At 57.7% G+C, this 14,628-nt stretch overlaps 1 protein-coding gene across 1 annotated transcript; it reads left to right on the plus strand.

The window, feature by feature from the left end:
* Positions 1–460: 460 nt before the first annotated feature.
* ARX (aristaless related homeobox) lies at positions 461–11,338 on the plus strand. Its single transcript, XM_056131163.1, has 5 exons — positions 461–909; positions 2,490–3,381; positions 5,812–5,857; positions 8,643–8,971; positions 10,799–11,338. The coding sequence occupies exons 1-5, from the start codon at positions 714–716 to the stop codon at positions 11,037–11,039; spliced, it is 1,704 nt and encodes a 567-aa protein (XP_055987138.1). The 5' UTR covers positions 461–713; the 3' UTR covers positions 11,040–11,338.
* Positions 11,339–14,628: the final 3,290 nt, after the last annotated feature.

Genomic DNA, 14,628 nt, shown 5'->3' on the forward strand with positions numbered 1-14,628 from the left:
TGCGGCCCAAAGAGGACGAACATGGCGCACCCCCCGAGGCCAAAGCGCGGTCCCGGGCCGCGAGGTCGCCTTTGAACAGGGCCGAGCGGGCCCGCGAGCCGGCCTCCAGGCCTCCCTGCGGGGAGAAAGGTCCTCCGGCTGGTTCTGAAAGGGGCGCGCGTCGCCCCCAGTGCCACCCAGCTGCAGTGCCATCCGAATAAGCTAGAGCTTCGGGCCACCACCCCTAAAGGGTTAAAGGAGGCGCCAAAGGAGGGGAAGGGGATGGGAACGCAGAGGGTTTGCAGCACCAAAGTGAAAAAAAGAAAAAGCAAACTGGCTCTGAAGAGTGCCCGCTGCCCAGCCCGCCTCCGCCTTGCGGAAAATCCAGTCCAGGTTTTGCAGCGGGCCCGCAGCCCGGCTCAGCCCGGCCTCTGGCGAGAGCCAATAAGAGGGCGCCTCTCAGCACGTGGAGGAGACAGACTCCCTAGCTTTGCGCCCGCCGCTCACTACACTTGTTACTGCTTGTCCTGAGCGCGGAGAGGGCGAGCTCAGGCCTCGGGCAGGGCGGGAGCCGGCAGCCAACCAGCGAGAGACGGAGAGCGGTGCAGAGATCGCAATATTATCCACTCTAACCCGCCATCCAACCACACCCCCCCAACACACCCAGCCACTCCACCCTCCGGGAGAGGCAGTCTTCGGGGCCCGCTCTCTGCACCCCGGGAAAAAGCCCAGCCATGAGCAATCAGTACCAGGAGGAGGGCTGCTCCGAGAGGCCCGAGTGCAAAAGTAAATCTCCAACTTTGCTGTCCTCCTACTGCATCGACAGCATCCTGGGTCGGAGGAGCCCGTGCAAAATGCGGCTGCTGGGAGCCGCACAGAGCTTGCCCGCCCCGTTGGCTAGCCGCAACGATCAGGAAAAGAACGTTCAAGGTAAGTCTGTGCCCTCCCCACCCCGGCACCTGCAAAAGGGCCCCGGGTCATGGTTTGGGTCTTTGGTATTTGGGGCCAGGGACCAAGGGTTGACACACTGGACACCAAGAAAAGAGAGGGAACAACTTAGAGGCCTGGTGCCTCAAAGCATCTGGGGCGGAGGAGGAGGGGGGTGAGATCGGGGAGCTGTTTCTCCCTCCCTCTCTGCCTCCAGAAAAGTCCGGGCCAGGCTTCACTTGGAGGTCCTTAGATTCTCCACTCTGGTCTTTGGGTCATTTAAATGCCCCCCCATTTGGTGGCCCTGGGTGTGCTCTGAAGAGGGGCGACAGGTTAGAAACATCAAGTACTGGTGGTCCCTTGTAACAGGAACTTAGTGAAGACAAGAATCTCCAGAGCTGGTCAGTGTGTGTGTGGGGGGCGGTCCCCGGCCAGTGAGTCTTGGTCTTTCCTCCTGGGAAGATTTCTTTATAAGCGTTATTTTGCTTTGGAAAACTATTAGTATCCCTAATTCTAGATTACTTGTGACCACGCTTTGCAGAAAGCATCTGCCTGGGACTTCCCAAATGCTCCCTGATGGATGGGAAACATATGAAATGTGCGGCTTCTGGGTGCTATTTTTTTTCTTGCTACCGTTATTTTAGAAATTGACTTGAGATGTCTAAGGGCTTCCCCCGCCAAAAAAAATTTTTTTGAACAACTGTCGTGTTGCCCCAAACCATAAGTTTCGCCTAGCTCTGCCTGCAGAGCGATTACAGGGAAAGAAGGGTAAATTTCTTTTAAAATTCAAACACCATCCGTCCAGCCCCAGTGCCACTACAAGAGGGGGGTTCGCGGTGGCGAAGTGGGCATTTACAAGTGACTTGTCCCTTTTCTTTTCTTTGCCTTAAGTGGCACCTGTGCAGGCGTTTCCTCAAAGGCAAGTAGCGGCTCTTGACCTCCCCCTCCTTAGCCCCTCATCGGGCCTTTCAGAACCCAGTTTTGTCTGAACAAATTTTTCTTTGCCTTTCTACACAAGGAGCATCCGCCCCCCCCCCACTAAAGGCTATTGGGGTGCGGCGGGTGACAGGCCGCTTCCGTCCACAGGGGTCTCCTCGACGGAGTCACTGGCAGAGGTCGTGCGCCAAGTTTTCGGGGTGGTTGTGATTGTGTGTATGTGTGTGTGTGTGTGTGTGTGTGTGTGTTTTAAGTGGTTCAATATCTTCAGAGTCTCCCCTGGCCCGAAATGGGTAGGGATCCCAGGGAAGTGAGAGACTGAGCAAGGGAAAGAAAAAAAGAAAGAGAGGAAGGGAGCACACAAAAGAGGAAAGGCGAGGAGAAAGACGAGGACCTGAAAGGGAGGGATGGGAGAGAAAGACGAAAAGGAGTAAATGAATGAAGGGAAGCAGACAGGCCCCGCGAGGAGCGGAATAAAGGGACGAGTGCGAGAGGGAAAGAAAAGGAGGAGCGGCAAGGGGAGAGCCAAAGCGTTGGCAAGACCAGGAAAGCGCCGGCCCAGGGGTCCGGAGGGGGCCGGGAGGGCGCGGTTGGCCGGGGCCTAGGAGCCCGGGGAGCCCGCGCTGACCGCTCTCCCTTGCCCGCAGGCTCCCCCAAGGGCAGCAGCGCCCCGTTCGAGGCTGAGCTGCACCTGCCGCCCAAGCTCCGGCGCTTGTACGGCCCCGGCGGGGGCCGCCTCCTCCAGGGCGCCGCAGCGGCCGCGGCGGCCGCGGCGGCGGCGGCCGCGGCTGCGGCCACGGCCACGGCCACGGCGGGGCCGCGGGGGGAAGCGCCGCCGCCGCCGCCGCCGCCGCCGCCCAGCGCGCGGCCCGGGGAGCGGCCGGACGGCGCGGGGGTGGCGGTGGCCGCCGCCGCGGCCGCCGCCGCCTGGGACACGCTGAAGATCAGCCAGGCGCCGCAGGTGAGCATCAGCCGCAGCAAGTCGTACCGGGAGAACGGGGCGCCCTTCGTGCCGCCGCCGCCCGCGCTGGACGAGCTGGCTGGCCCGGGGGGCGCCGCGCACCCCGACGAGCGCCTCGGCCCGGCCGGCGGCCCCGGTGGCGCCCCGGCGGCGGCGGGGACCGGCCCGGGCGCCGAGGACGACGAGGAGGAGCTGCTGGAGGACGAGGAGGACGACGACGACGAGGAGGAGCTGCTGGAGGACGACGACGAAGAGCTGCTGGAGGACGACGCGCGCGCGCTGCTCAAGGAGCCCCGGCGCTGCGGCGTGGCCGCTCCCGGCGCGGTGGCCTCGGCCGCGGCCGCTGCCGTGGCCCCCGAGGGCGGCGAGCTGTCGCCCAAGGAGGAGCTGCTGCTGCACCCCGAGGACGCCGAAGGCAAGGACGGCGAGGACAGCGTGTGCCTGTCGGCGGGCAGCGACTCCGAGGAGGGGCTGCTGAAACGCAAGCAGCGGCGCTACCGCACCACGTTCACCAGCTACCAGCTGGAGGAACTGGAGCGGGCCTTCCAGAAGACGCACTACCCCGACGTCTTCACCAGGTAGGCTCGAACCCGCGGCGGCCAGGCCGTGCCCCCCCCCCCCTGCCCCCGGTGTCCGGCGCGGCCCCCACCCGCACCCCTACCCTGGTCCCCGTCCCGGCTCCCTGGTCCCCCAACTCCCCACTCCCGCCTCCCCCCCCACACACCCACCAGGCGCAGGGCTGGAAGTTTGGGCTGGGACGCAGACTTGCCCTCTCTCGCTCCCTCCTGCCGCCCCCGGGAAAGTGCTCCCCCCCTCCGCACATGGCAAGTTGGAGTGGTTGGGGGGGGACGTGAAAGGCAGGAGGGGCTTGGCAGGACCCTCGCGCGGCCGCGCAGACTGGCAGGCCCGGGTGCTGCGCTCCTGGCGCCGCTGCCGCAGCAAAGCTGGCGGTTATTTTTGGGGGCAGCGGCGTGCTGGCCACCCACGCCCGGTGTACCGGGAGCCTGGTGGGTATCAGTTACCCGGCTCGCAGGGCGGCTGGAGCCCGCGCCTGCGGACAAGGCCTTTTAACAAAGATCCAAGCTGTGCCGTTCGAGGGCTCCTGAAATAACCCGGGCAGTGTCTGGTGTCCAGTGTCCACCTGGGCCGTGGGGGGGGGGGAGTGGGGGACATCGGCCTGCGACTTTGTCCTCTTTCCTCTCTGTCCTGTCCCCGCCGCCACGTGCTCACTACGCGCTGGACCCGGGTCCACGAGGGTGGGCACCGATGGCTGGCAGCCCCGCGGGCAGCAGACAAACCGCACGGGGCGGGGGTCCAGCCTGGGGGTTCAACCTGGGCACACTCAACTCCCTGCTACGGAGCCTTTCCTCAGTGGCACAGAGAAGACTTCCTCCTTCCCTCCCCACTGCCAGCGGGCCCGGGGTGCGACACCGTGGGCAGCCCGTTCGTCCCGCTCTCAGGCCCCAGTGGGGAGGGAGCAGGCGCTGGGCGTCTGCCCGGCGCGGGGCTGGCCGGGTTCAGGCAGCTCGCCGGGGACGTGTGCAGCTTTTCAATGTGCGCTCTGCAAGCGGGAAGCCGCTCGTTTCTTTGAACCCGAGGAGAAATCTCTGCCTCGGGTTCCCAGAGGCCCGTGGCAACTCTGCCAAGTTGGTCTGGCGACTAATTGGCAAACTCTTTCCCACCGGGAAACCGAAAAGCGGGAGTGCGGGAAGGTATGGCACCCCCCTCTTGCCATTCCTTCAGCTCCACAAGGCTTCGAATCCTTCCGGGGTCATCTGGGCCCCTAATGACCGTTGGCAAAGACAGCGTGTGGCCCACCGGCTCTCTGCGGTTCATCACGTGTCTTTCAAAAGGGAAATAAATGGGGTGTCAGTGGGCATTCAGGTGTGCCTTCTCACTTTTTTTTTTCAGTTTATCCAGGGAACCAGAGTATGAAGAGGGTAGCCCACTCTCATTCAGTGCTCCACGCTTAGTTCCTCCAGACCCAAGGGGCAGTTAAAGCCCCTTGGCCCCCAGCCCCCACCAGAGTGTGGGGTGCTTCTGCTGGTTCTACCTGGAACAGGAGGCATGGGGAAACTGGCTTTCTCCCTCGGGTCCTGAAGTTTCAGGTGTGGACTAGGGGGTCGGGGCTGGCGGAGGGGGTGGTGCGCAGACACGCAGTAGTGCAGACCTGGGTCCCAGATGCGGGTAGCCAGCACTCTCCATGTATTGGGCTCACTCAGAGTTTCTCCGTAAACAGGTCTAAGCCGTTTTACAGCATCTTAATGGTTTCCTATTTGCCTTAATTGTGGCAGTAATAACAGCAATGAAGGGGTAGGGTTTCAGTTCAATTGACTTCCCCTGAGATGGGCAGGGTTTGTAGTGGGCACTGGAGTCAGGAGGTGCGCAGAATTTTGTTTAATCGAAAAATTACCCCACTGAACTCTTAACAAGCTTAGCATATCTCCAGAGGGTAATGGGAAGTATGGCCTGAGGGAGTGAGGGAGGGAGAGCTAGCGCACTGGAACGAGCTGGAGAAGGGAAGAGAGAAAATGAAAGGTAGAGGAAAATCCAAAGAGCCACACTTTTTTGGGTGGTGTGGGTGGGGGGGGTGTTTTTTTTTCTTTGAGTACTGACTTCTCCCCTTTAATATTAGGACATGGTGTGTCCTAATATGATCTCTCTTCTCTCTCTCTCTCTCTCTCTCTCTCTCTCTCTCTCTCTCTCTCTCTGTGATCTGACTCTGACTTAAGAGAGGGTCTGTGTACCAGCTTTGTAGACATACAGACTTCAGAAGCCACTCTGGTCTCTATGAGTGATATGATACCGTCAAACCTAGGCTCTCCCATATCTGTTCATGTTTTGTGTTTTTCGGTTTGCAGTCAACTAGTAGGCACTCCAGGGATGAAGGGATGATGATGTCTGTTTAGGGGTGAGGGCAGACAGGCAGGGCTCCCCCCAAGGAGGAGGGTGGCTCAGAGGGGGCTGTAGGAGCCTTGCAGTGACCTATACGCGTTGCTTTCTTCTAGGGAGGAACTGGCCATGAGGCTGGACTTGACTGAGGCCAGAGTCCAGGTGAGCTGCTTCACAAAGAGGGGGAAGGGTAGGAAGGGTCCGGGCGGGAAAGAAAGATGGGTGAGGAGATGGGGGGGCCGGATAAGACCCCCTCTACAAAATGAGGACAAGCAGATTAAGAAAACTAACAACACTCACACAAACATTCAGATATGAAGACCTTGCAGGTGGGAGGGGAAGGGTTCTGGGTCTGGGGAGCCTTGAGAAAGGAGTCCAGGATCAGAACAGCTTTGGGGGTCCTGAGACTACAGTTCAGGATCCCGCCAACCCCCCTCCTTGGTCCCCCAACCGCTGTAGGAAACAATCCACAGACTCACTTCTCCTGATTGAAATAATGGGATGGAGCATGGGTTTGGTTGTTAGACAAATCCGCTCAGCTCCAAGCAGGTATTTGGCTGCGATTAAGTCTCCAATCGGGCTTCATAAAAGCCCACTTAGTGCTAGAACAAACAGGGCCATTTGAAGGCAAAATGCTGTTTGATTTCCCCTCCGCCCGCACAAGGAGCTGGCTAATGCTATTTGATTTCCCATTTTTTATAGCAATGAGCCCACATTGATCTAATAGGGAGTGAGTGCAATGCTATTAAAGGTGTTTGCAGCCCCATACCAGAGTGCATTTCCGAACCCAGGCCTCATAACCAAAGAGACGATCAACACTGGGCTGCCCCAACGGCCAACAGAAAACAGATGTCCCTGGGTTAGGAGCTGAGTGAATCACTTTACAGTCAAAATCAAGCGCTGATAAAGCACAATAAATTCCATATGGCTCATTTAATACACAACAGCTTCTTGCATTAGAGGGCTAATGATGAGGCCAGTCCCCTCCTTTCTGTTGACACATTTCTCCATTGTCAAACAGAGATGTGACAGCAACTCCGTATTTTCAGCTCAGGGGAACGAGTCGTGGGAAAGTTAAATAACTTTTAAAAAGAAAGAGAGCGCCCCCTCCCCTTCTCCTCTCTCCCTATTCACTGGAGAAGATGTAATTAAGTGAATATGAATTATCAGAGTCCTTTCGTTTACCTTTGGGGGGCCTCAGAGGTATTAATTCAATAATGAGGAATTGCAGGGGGACATCTTGATAATTGCAGTTGAGCCGGGAGAGAGGAGCTTCTGTAAAAGGTTTCCCCTTTCTTTAGGGGTGTTCTGCCTCTGTGCCCCCCACCCCCCAGCCTCCTCCTTTCAGTGCAATGGAGCAGTGTCGGGTATTCTTGTCTAGACGGATTCGGATACACAAAAGCTGCCCACCCAGCCTGGGTGTCACCTAGTCTTCTGCAAGCCGCTGATTATCCCCACTGGAGTGTTTTCTGCAGTTCCCAAATAGATGGTGCAGGACTGGGGAATGCTACGGATGGGCTCCCTTTCCGAGGAATCCTAAGCCATCAGCCCATGTGGAGTCTGGAGCTTGTTTGCCCCAGATGGCTGTCTAGAAGTTACTCGTCATGACAGCCCCCAGTGTGTGTCTTTGAGAGACACGGATGTCTTCCCGTTTGGGGGGAACATATTCCTTTGGGATCATTTACATTATATTTTAATATAACTCTGTATAGCCCTGGAGTTCATTCTTAATTTCTTAGTCTTGTGTGCAGGCATAAACCCAGCCCTAAAAATATTAATACCTTGAGGGGGGAAGGAGCATATCTGCTCAGCTGTGGGTGTGATGAGCAGGTCACATAAAAATAATCTTTTGCTCCTGGGAGTTATTTTTAGGCTCTGGTAGCTGCCACATTTCAGGTAAAGGGCTCCACTAAAGGGAGCTGCTTTCTATTAACACTTAGGAAGGTGCCTGGTGCTGCAAACCTCCCCCAAGCCTAGAGTGCTCTTATTTCAGAAACCTCGTTAACTACCCCAGCTCACCCCCAGAAATAAGGACCTGTTAGCTCTGACTGGAGAAGTCTTGGGATTCCTGAGTCTGGTATCTAGGTGTCCTGGCACTAACTGCTGCTTGGGCCAAGCAGTTAGGTGGGTAGCATCCAGCCCGGCACAGAACCCCTGCAGATAGCAGGCCGTCCACCCCCTATTCATGGAAGGAAAACTGATGCCCTAAAAATTTGTTCACTAATTACTCTGGGCATTTCTTCCCTCCCTTCCAGCTCTCCCCAAACCCCAGAACCCAGCCTAGTGCTGGTAGGTGTTCAATAAGTATTTCTGTAATAAATAAGCCACTTTCCCGATTCCCTTTTCAAAACAGCAGAGATTTTGCCAGCTCTTCAGGCAAACTGAAATAAGCGAATATACTTACTGGCATGCATCTCTGGGTGGGTCCCGGCCTGGGGAATCACTCTTGATCACTAGCTTTCACCCGCCTGATTTTATTCCTTCTTTACAATAGCCTGAGGGGGGGGGGCAGAAAAACGTGTGATTGCCCCCATTTCACAGATTAGGAAACTGAGGTTTAGAGAGGGTTAAGTGAGCTGCCGGAAGATGTGCAGGAAGCAAATGGCAGGAAGACATTTCAATGGTGGTTCCTCCTCCCTCCCTCCCTCCCCCCATGGATAATCACACCAAGCCACCTTCCTAGAACTCAGAAAGGAACTAAGCTACTCATAGGAAAGAGTTTGCTTGCCCTCCCTGTTTCAACCTGCTGGCTTCTTAAGGTTGGGTTCCTTTTCACCATCCCCTCGGTCCCAGATTAGCTGCGAGCTGAGACCAAGGGGGCCAAGGTGGGCCAGACCCCACTGGAAAGAAGGGGCTCCGTGCCCAGGATAGGGAGTAGGGTGGGATGTTGCGGGGGGCGCGCGGACAACCAGGAGCTGCGCAGACCCCGGCTCTTTCCGCCTTGCAGGTGTGGTTCCAGAACCGGCGGGCCAAGTGGCGCAAGCGGGAGAAGGCAGGGGCGCAGACCCACCCTCCCGGGCTGCCCTTCCCGGGACCCCTGTCGGCCACACACCCGCTCAGCCCCTACCTGGATGCCAGCCCCTTCCCCCCGCACCATCCGGCGCTCGACTCGGCTTGGACGGCCGCTGCCGCCGCCGCAGCCGCTGCCTTCCCGAGCCTACCTCCGCCTCCCGGCTCGGCCAGCCTGCCGCCCAGCGGGGCGCCGCTGGGCCTGAGCACTTTCCTCGGAGCCGCCGTGTTCCGGCACCCGGCCTTCATCAGCCCTGCGTTTGGCAGGTAACCCGTGGCCCTCCGGGAGCCTTGTGTTTGTCCCTCTGTCTGTCTGCTACACCCTCCGGGGGGAGGATGGGGGGAGGCCGGCATGCGGGAGGAAGCGGGTTTAAGCTCAGAAGCTCAGTCGAAGGAAATACTCTCAACTCTTGCCTCCGGGAATGTGGGGACAGAGGGAGGGCTGTGGCAGTGTTCAAGGAAAGCTAGAAAAGGACCATCTGAAGGGCAACAGCACCGCGGCCCTCAGTGCTCTGGGGTTAAAGGAGGACTTGAAGTTTGGTGGCAAACCCCTCCTGAAGTTTGCTACCCAGGGGACCGCAGCCCCGATCCTCGGGGAGAGGAAGGAGCTGCGCATCTTCTGGGCACAAAGAATTAATTCAGAACTTATTCCTCTTCCCCAGACTCCATCTTCCTGTCACTCAAGTGACCTTGCTGCCAACCATACCCCCATATGTGCAACCCCCCGGCCCCTACAGCGGCATGATGCAAGGAAATAACAGTACATCATATATTATAACTCCCTTTCTTTAGATGAACATCGAATGATGACAGAAAAAAAAAGTCTGTACAATCACACAGACAAAGAAACAAAAGAGGGATGTATGAAGTTGGAAAGTGCAGTGAAAATAAAACTGAATGCAGCGTCAATGATCTCTTGGTGAACAAAGAAATAATAGATTCACCCAACTGCGCAGCCACTTAACAAAAATCAGCTTAGAGAAAAATCTTTCCCCAAAGACAGGAACTAAAATTAGTTTCCCCATAACAAACCTACAAAATAAAGAGCCAGTGCGCTGATGTGGACTGACTCAGTTTACCTAGTGCAGCCAGGGCACACTACGCCACCTCCAGGCCACATTCTTACTTTTTTGGGGGGAAAAAAAGAAATTTAAAAGTCCCGTGTTCTTCTCCCTTTTCCTTCAGATAAATGACTTACAACAGCGGGCTGCCAGGGGAGGGGTGTGGGGGTGCACGAGGGCGGATTGGAGAGGTGGGGTGGGGTGGGGGGGCGTCCAGGCTAGTCCCCACGGACTCCTTCCTAATAGCGGGAACCCAGAATTGACCCGGCAGGGATGAAGGCTGAGCTCTTGGGATGGCTTCGGAAAAGCCGGTGGTTGGGGGGGCGGGGGGAGCTTGGCCGTGGCAGACGGGCTACCCCGGCCGGCAGTGGCGCGAAGGGGACGCTGATGCTGGGAAAGTCGCAAGCAGGGGCATCGCATGCGAAGTGGCAAAAGCCGGGCTGCCGGGACACCGGGAGAGGCAGCGGAGGAAAGGGGGGGGGCACGGGGCGCCCGCTGGTCCCTCAGCCGCCGGGCCGAGCGGGAACCAACAGGCGGCCGGTGCCCCCCCCCCCCCACCTCTCCATCCCGCGGGCCCGGCTCAACCGACGGGAGTGCCGGGGAGCCAGCCCAGCGAACCCCGAACCCCCGGGGAGCACTCCGCAGCCCGGGGCTGGGGCTGACGCGATCCCGGGACCTCAGTGCCCCCCCCACACCCCGGCAACCTTTTCCCCCCCGCCTTTGTCCTTGCTCCTGGCAAAGCGCGTCGCCGCAGCCGGAGCCCCGGATCGGGAATACACCCCCCTGTAGAGCGAAGGCGCCGAAGTGCGCCGCGACTCGCACCCTGCAACCCCCGCGCCGGCCCCTGGGGGTAGCTCGGGCCTCGGGGCAGGGTCCTCCCTCCGCTTTCCCCCTCCCGGGGCAGAGCCGCACCCCCGATGCCGAGCATGCACCCCCACCCCCACCTCTGACCTGGCCGGTGCGGATACGCCGGGCAGGCCCGCGGGGAGCACTGCCCCGGCGTGACCGCGCTGTTTGCTCTCCCCCCCCGCAGGCTCTTTTCCACCATGGCCCCCTTGACCAGCGCGTCGACCGCGGCCGCGCTCCTGAGACAGCCCACGCCGGCCGTGGAGGGCGCGGTGGCGTCGGGCGCGCTGGCCGACCCGGCCACGGCGGCCGCAGACAGACGCGCCTCTAGCATAGCGGCGCTGAGGCTCAAGGCCAAGGAGCACGCGGCGCAGCTCACGCAGCTCAACATCCTGCCGGGCACCAGCACGGGCAAGGAGGTGTGCTAAAGGCTGCCCGCCACACCGCGCGCCCCGGGCGCGCCCCGAAAGGTCACCTCACTCAGCACCACTCTAGACCAAATGGAAACCGAGGACCAGCACACACCCGAGACGGCACTGAGAGCGCAGCCGCCCCCCACCCCCCCGCAGCAGCCTGGACGCGGGCGCGAGGCAGCCGTCGGTGCCAGTGGACTTGGCACCTCCTCGGCGGGCTGTCCACCCGCCCCCGCCCCTGTCCTTGCCCCTGCCCCTGTCACTGCCAACCTCGCTCCAACTCCAACGTCCACACTCTCCCGTTCTTACTTTACTGAAAAAAAAAAAATACCGGAGAGCTTTGCTCCCCCCAAGACGCCTGGCATTGAAGTGAAACGATGTAAAAGCCCCATCCTCCCCTCGTCTTCCTGACACCCCATTGGGTATTTTTTTTTTGGAAATAGCATTTTGGCGGTCTAAGTTGATCCCTCCTGCGTGGGCCCGCGGCATGAGCCAGGGCAACACACGCATGACCTGTAAGATAGCTGACAGTGCACTTAAAGGAAACGGGCGTCTTGTACTTGTTCTCTTCTTTATCATACACCAACCAAGGTTTTTATATCAAACCAAAGGGAAATACTCTGCTAGAATATGGACTGTTGAAGTCACCAAACTGTGATTATTGATTCTGTACATACCATTGTTATTAAAAAAAAAAGAACAGAGCTTTGTATATTTGAAATGTTATAACGCAATTGCACTCAGCGTGGTATGGTAAAAGTTTGTCCTCCTGTAGATTCTTACTGTGTTGTAGATACGGTAGGGTTCCTAGACAAATATTTATGTACTCAAGCCCTTTATTTAACTTATTAACTGTAGAGGCTTCTGAAACCTTCATGATAAAGGCAATGGTACAGTACTTTTGTGTAATGTGTAATTGTTATCACTTTTCCTTGCTATCTAGTGGAGAAGTGTCACGCTCAAAATAAAAAAAATTATATGTTTAACACAAGGAAGTGTGGATGCTCTATGCAACCCTGAGGTGAGAGAAGGGAGCCCCAGAGACCAGGGATGGCTTTACTGCACGCCGGCACCCCCCTTCGGCTACGTACACGCGTGTTTTCCTGGAAGAGGCCCTCGGTTTCATTCTGATCTTTCATTCTGATGTTTCAAGAGATCCGGGTTTCTACGAAACTTAAGGATGCCCCCGCGACTCCACTGGCCACGCGCTTTTCCCTCCCTCGACACCCCCCATCTTCTCCCGCGAGGGGGGGAGTATTTCTGGGCTGCGGAAATGGAGGGGGGCCTCTGGGTGGGTGGGTAGATGGTAGGCATCCTTGACGACGGAGCAGAAATTGGAAGCGAGGGGAAGTCTTGGCTCAGAAAGCAGAGGAAGAGGCTCGTGGAAAGTGGCACCTAGCAAGGAAGTACCGCGCAGTCGGAGGTGACAGGTAACGGCGAGAGCGGGGCGCCAGGCGCTGGCTGAGAGAAGGGCTCCCCGAGGGAGGGCGTGCGAGAGAGAGAGAGAGAGAGAGAGAGAGAGAGAGAGAGAGAGAGAGAGAGAGTTGGAACAGTGGTGATGGAAATGCAGCGTGAGGTATCCAAGTAGCAGATCTTAAACTCGACAAATGTCATTACATCACTTACCCAGGCATTGGGAGGTGTAAACATTTAAAAAAAATCTAAACAACTCAGGTTTCGTGGGGAGCCCCAAACATTTGCAATCCGGAACCCCCTCTGCACCCTGCCCGCAGCGGGAGGGGGTGGGCTTCCCCTCCCCTGGGCCTTCGGGGTGACCGCTGGGTGTAAGCCCGCCCGCGGGGGGCTGGCTTTCGCGACGCTCCCAGGGTGATGGGAAAGGGAAGAGAAGCTTAATTAGTTTCAATTTGCAGTAATTAGCGCGCCGGACCTTTGGGGAGAGGGGCAGGAGGGGGGTGCCGCGGGAGCGTGACTGCCGCTGCTGGTGAACGGGTGCGGGACGCCCCGTCAGGCTGCAGGCGACCGGCCGGTCACCGCGGGGGGCGCGACGCGTCTCTGGAGTCCGGCCCTCAGGCTCGGCGCGCGCGCTCCCAGGAGAAGGTGTGTGTGTGTTGGGGGGGGGGGGGGGCAGGTCCCCTCAGAGGCACAAGTGCACACCGCCGAGGGGCCAGTGCGGGGTCGGGCCGAGGTCAGCGAGAACTCGGGGTGGGGGTGGAGGAATGGGCAATCGATGGAAACTTCGGGGAGCGCATCCGTGGGGCTCGCGGGGCAGCAGGCTGTTCACCGGCCCTTGGCCCTAGGGTGGGTCATGGTCATTCTGTTCCGGCCCAGGACTCAGCGCGGCGCCCACAAGGAGGAGTCAGGTCTAGGGCCGCCAGCTCCCCTCTGGAGTTATGGGGCCTGTGGGCGGAACTCCCCCATCTGAGGATCTGGTTCCCCTTAGCCTCCACAGGCCTCTGGGGGGAAGCCTCTTTCCCTGGGCAGGACTGGGACTCTCTGGAATTTGAGGAGCATGAGGGGTAAAAAAAACTTTTCTCTTTTTGGTGGTCAATATCAATTTTCCGTCGATTTTGGCTTTTTGTTTAGGTAGGGATTTTTTTTTCTCCTTTCGCGCACCAGGCTGCCAGTTGGATGGTATACGAGAAACAGTACCATTCTTCCTGTTAATGAACTCTTTTTTAAGTCATTTTTTCTCATTTGACCCTTCCATGGAGCAGAAGCAAATTGCGTGAAATTACCTCCAAGGATTACATTTATTACTGGCCAATGAGAACCCCTCGCCTTGTTTCACAAACTCTTAATCCTATGTCATTCTGATGCCGCAAACAAGCCTGGTCCTGGGCCTCCTAGTCTTTCAACTTTCCCCAGCTGGAGGGACCTCATTCTGCACTTAATATTCCCCATAAATATCACACGCTAAAGACCCCCTGACTTCCAGCAAGTCCACATTAAACATGTGACATGTCACGCATGACAAACTCTGAGTATCTTTTCAAAGCAGCATTAAAAGCAAAGAAACCAATTTTCTTCTCCTTCCAAACCTCCCCAAGTGCTGAATGATGGGGATTGGAAAGAGCCACTGGAGCGTACTTAGGGGGATTTTATGAGATTTTCCAGAATGATTTAATCTTATTGTGAGCATTATTAATGAATGGCAACCCAATTTGGCCCCAATATCTGGGAACGCGGTCACAATGCTGGGAGCGTCTGACACCCCCCCCCCCCAACCCTAAGCAAACCTCTTCCATCATGGAGGAAGATACAGGTCCCGGGAGCTGAGAGCTCCCCCCCCTCCCTGCCCTGCCATAGAGCGGACGTAGCCAGTAGCACACATCTGCTTTCCCAGGGCTGCCCCCATAGCACCTTGGAGTGAGGAGTAGTTGGGCCAGCTCCAGCTGGAAGGATGACGAATGGGGCAAGACAATCTGTCCCAGTGTAAAGGCAGGAGGCAGTTGTTATAACTTTCTCCAAAGTTTTGTCACCACCCTATGCACGCCCCTACTCTGCTGGCCTGGGTCCTGGACGTCTGTCAGGTTGGTGATGGGACAGCAGGCTCTTGAAGAGAAGGTTTGGGAACCCCAGGACTTGAAACTCAAGTCTTCAGTTTGTCATCAGACTTGGCCCAGGCCAGTCCCCTTCCGGTCCC

Source organism: Sorex fumeus, unplaced genomic scaffold, assembly GCF_029834395.1.
Source record: "Sorex fumeus unplaced genomic scaffold, SorFum_2.1 ptg000086l, whole genome shotgun sequence".
Classification (NCBI taxonomy): domain Eukaryota; kingdom Metazoa; phylum Chordata; class Mammalia; order Eulipotyphla; family Soricidae; genus Sorex; species Sorex fumeus.

What these genes read in the sequence shown, in the direction of transcription:
- ARX (XM_056131163.1), top strand. Translation starts at nt 714, where the DNA reads ATGAGCAATCAGTACCAGGAGGAGGGCTGCTCCGAGAGGCCCGAGTGC. An exon ending in TCAGGAAAAGAACGTTCAAG is followed by an intron (nt 910 to 2,489) that starts GTAAGTCTGTGC and finishes CCTTGCCCGCAG; the next exon opens with GCTCCCCCAAGGGCAGCAGC. An exon ending in TGACTGAGGCCAGAGTCCAG is followed by an intron (nt 5,858 to 8,642) that starts GTGAGCTGCTTC and finishes TCCGCCTTGCAG; the next exon opens with GTGTGGTTCCAGAACCGGCG.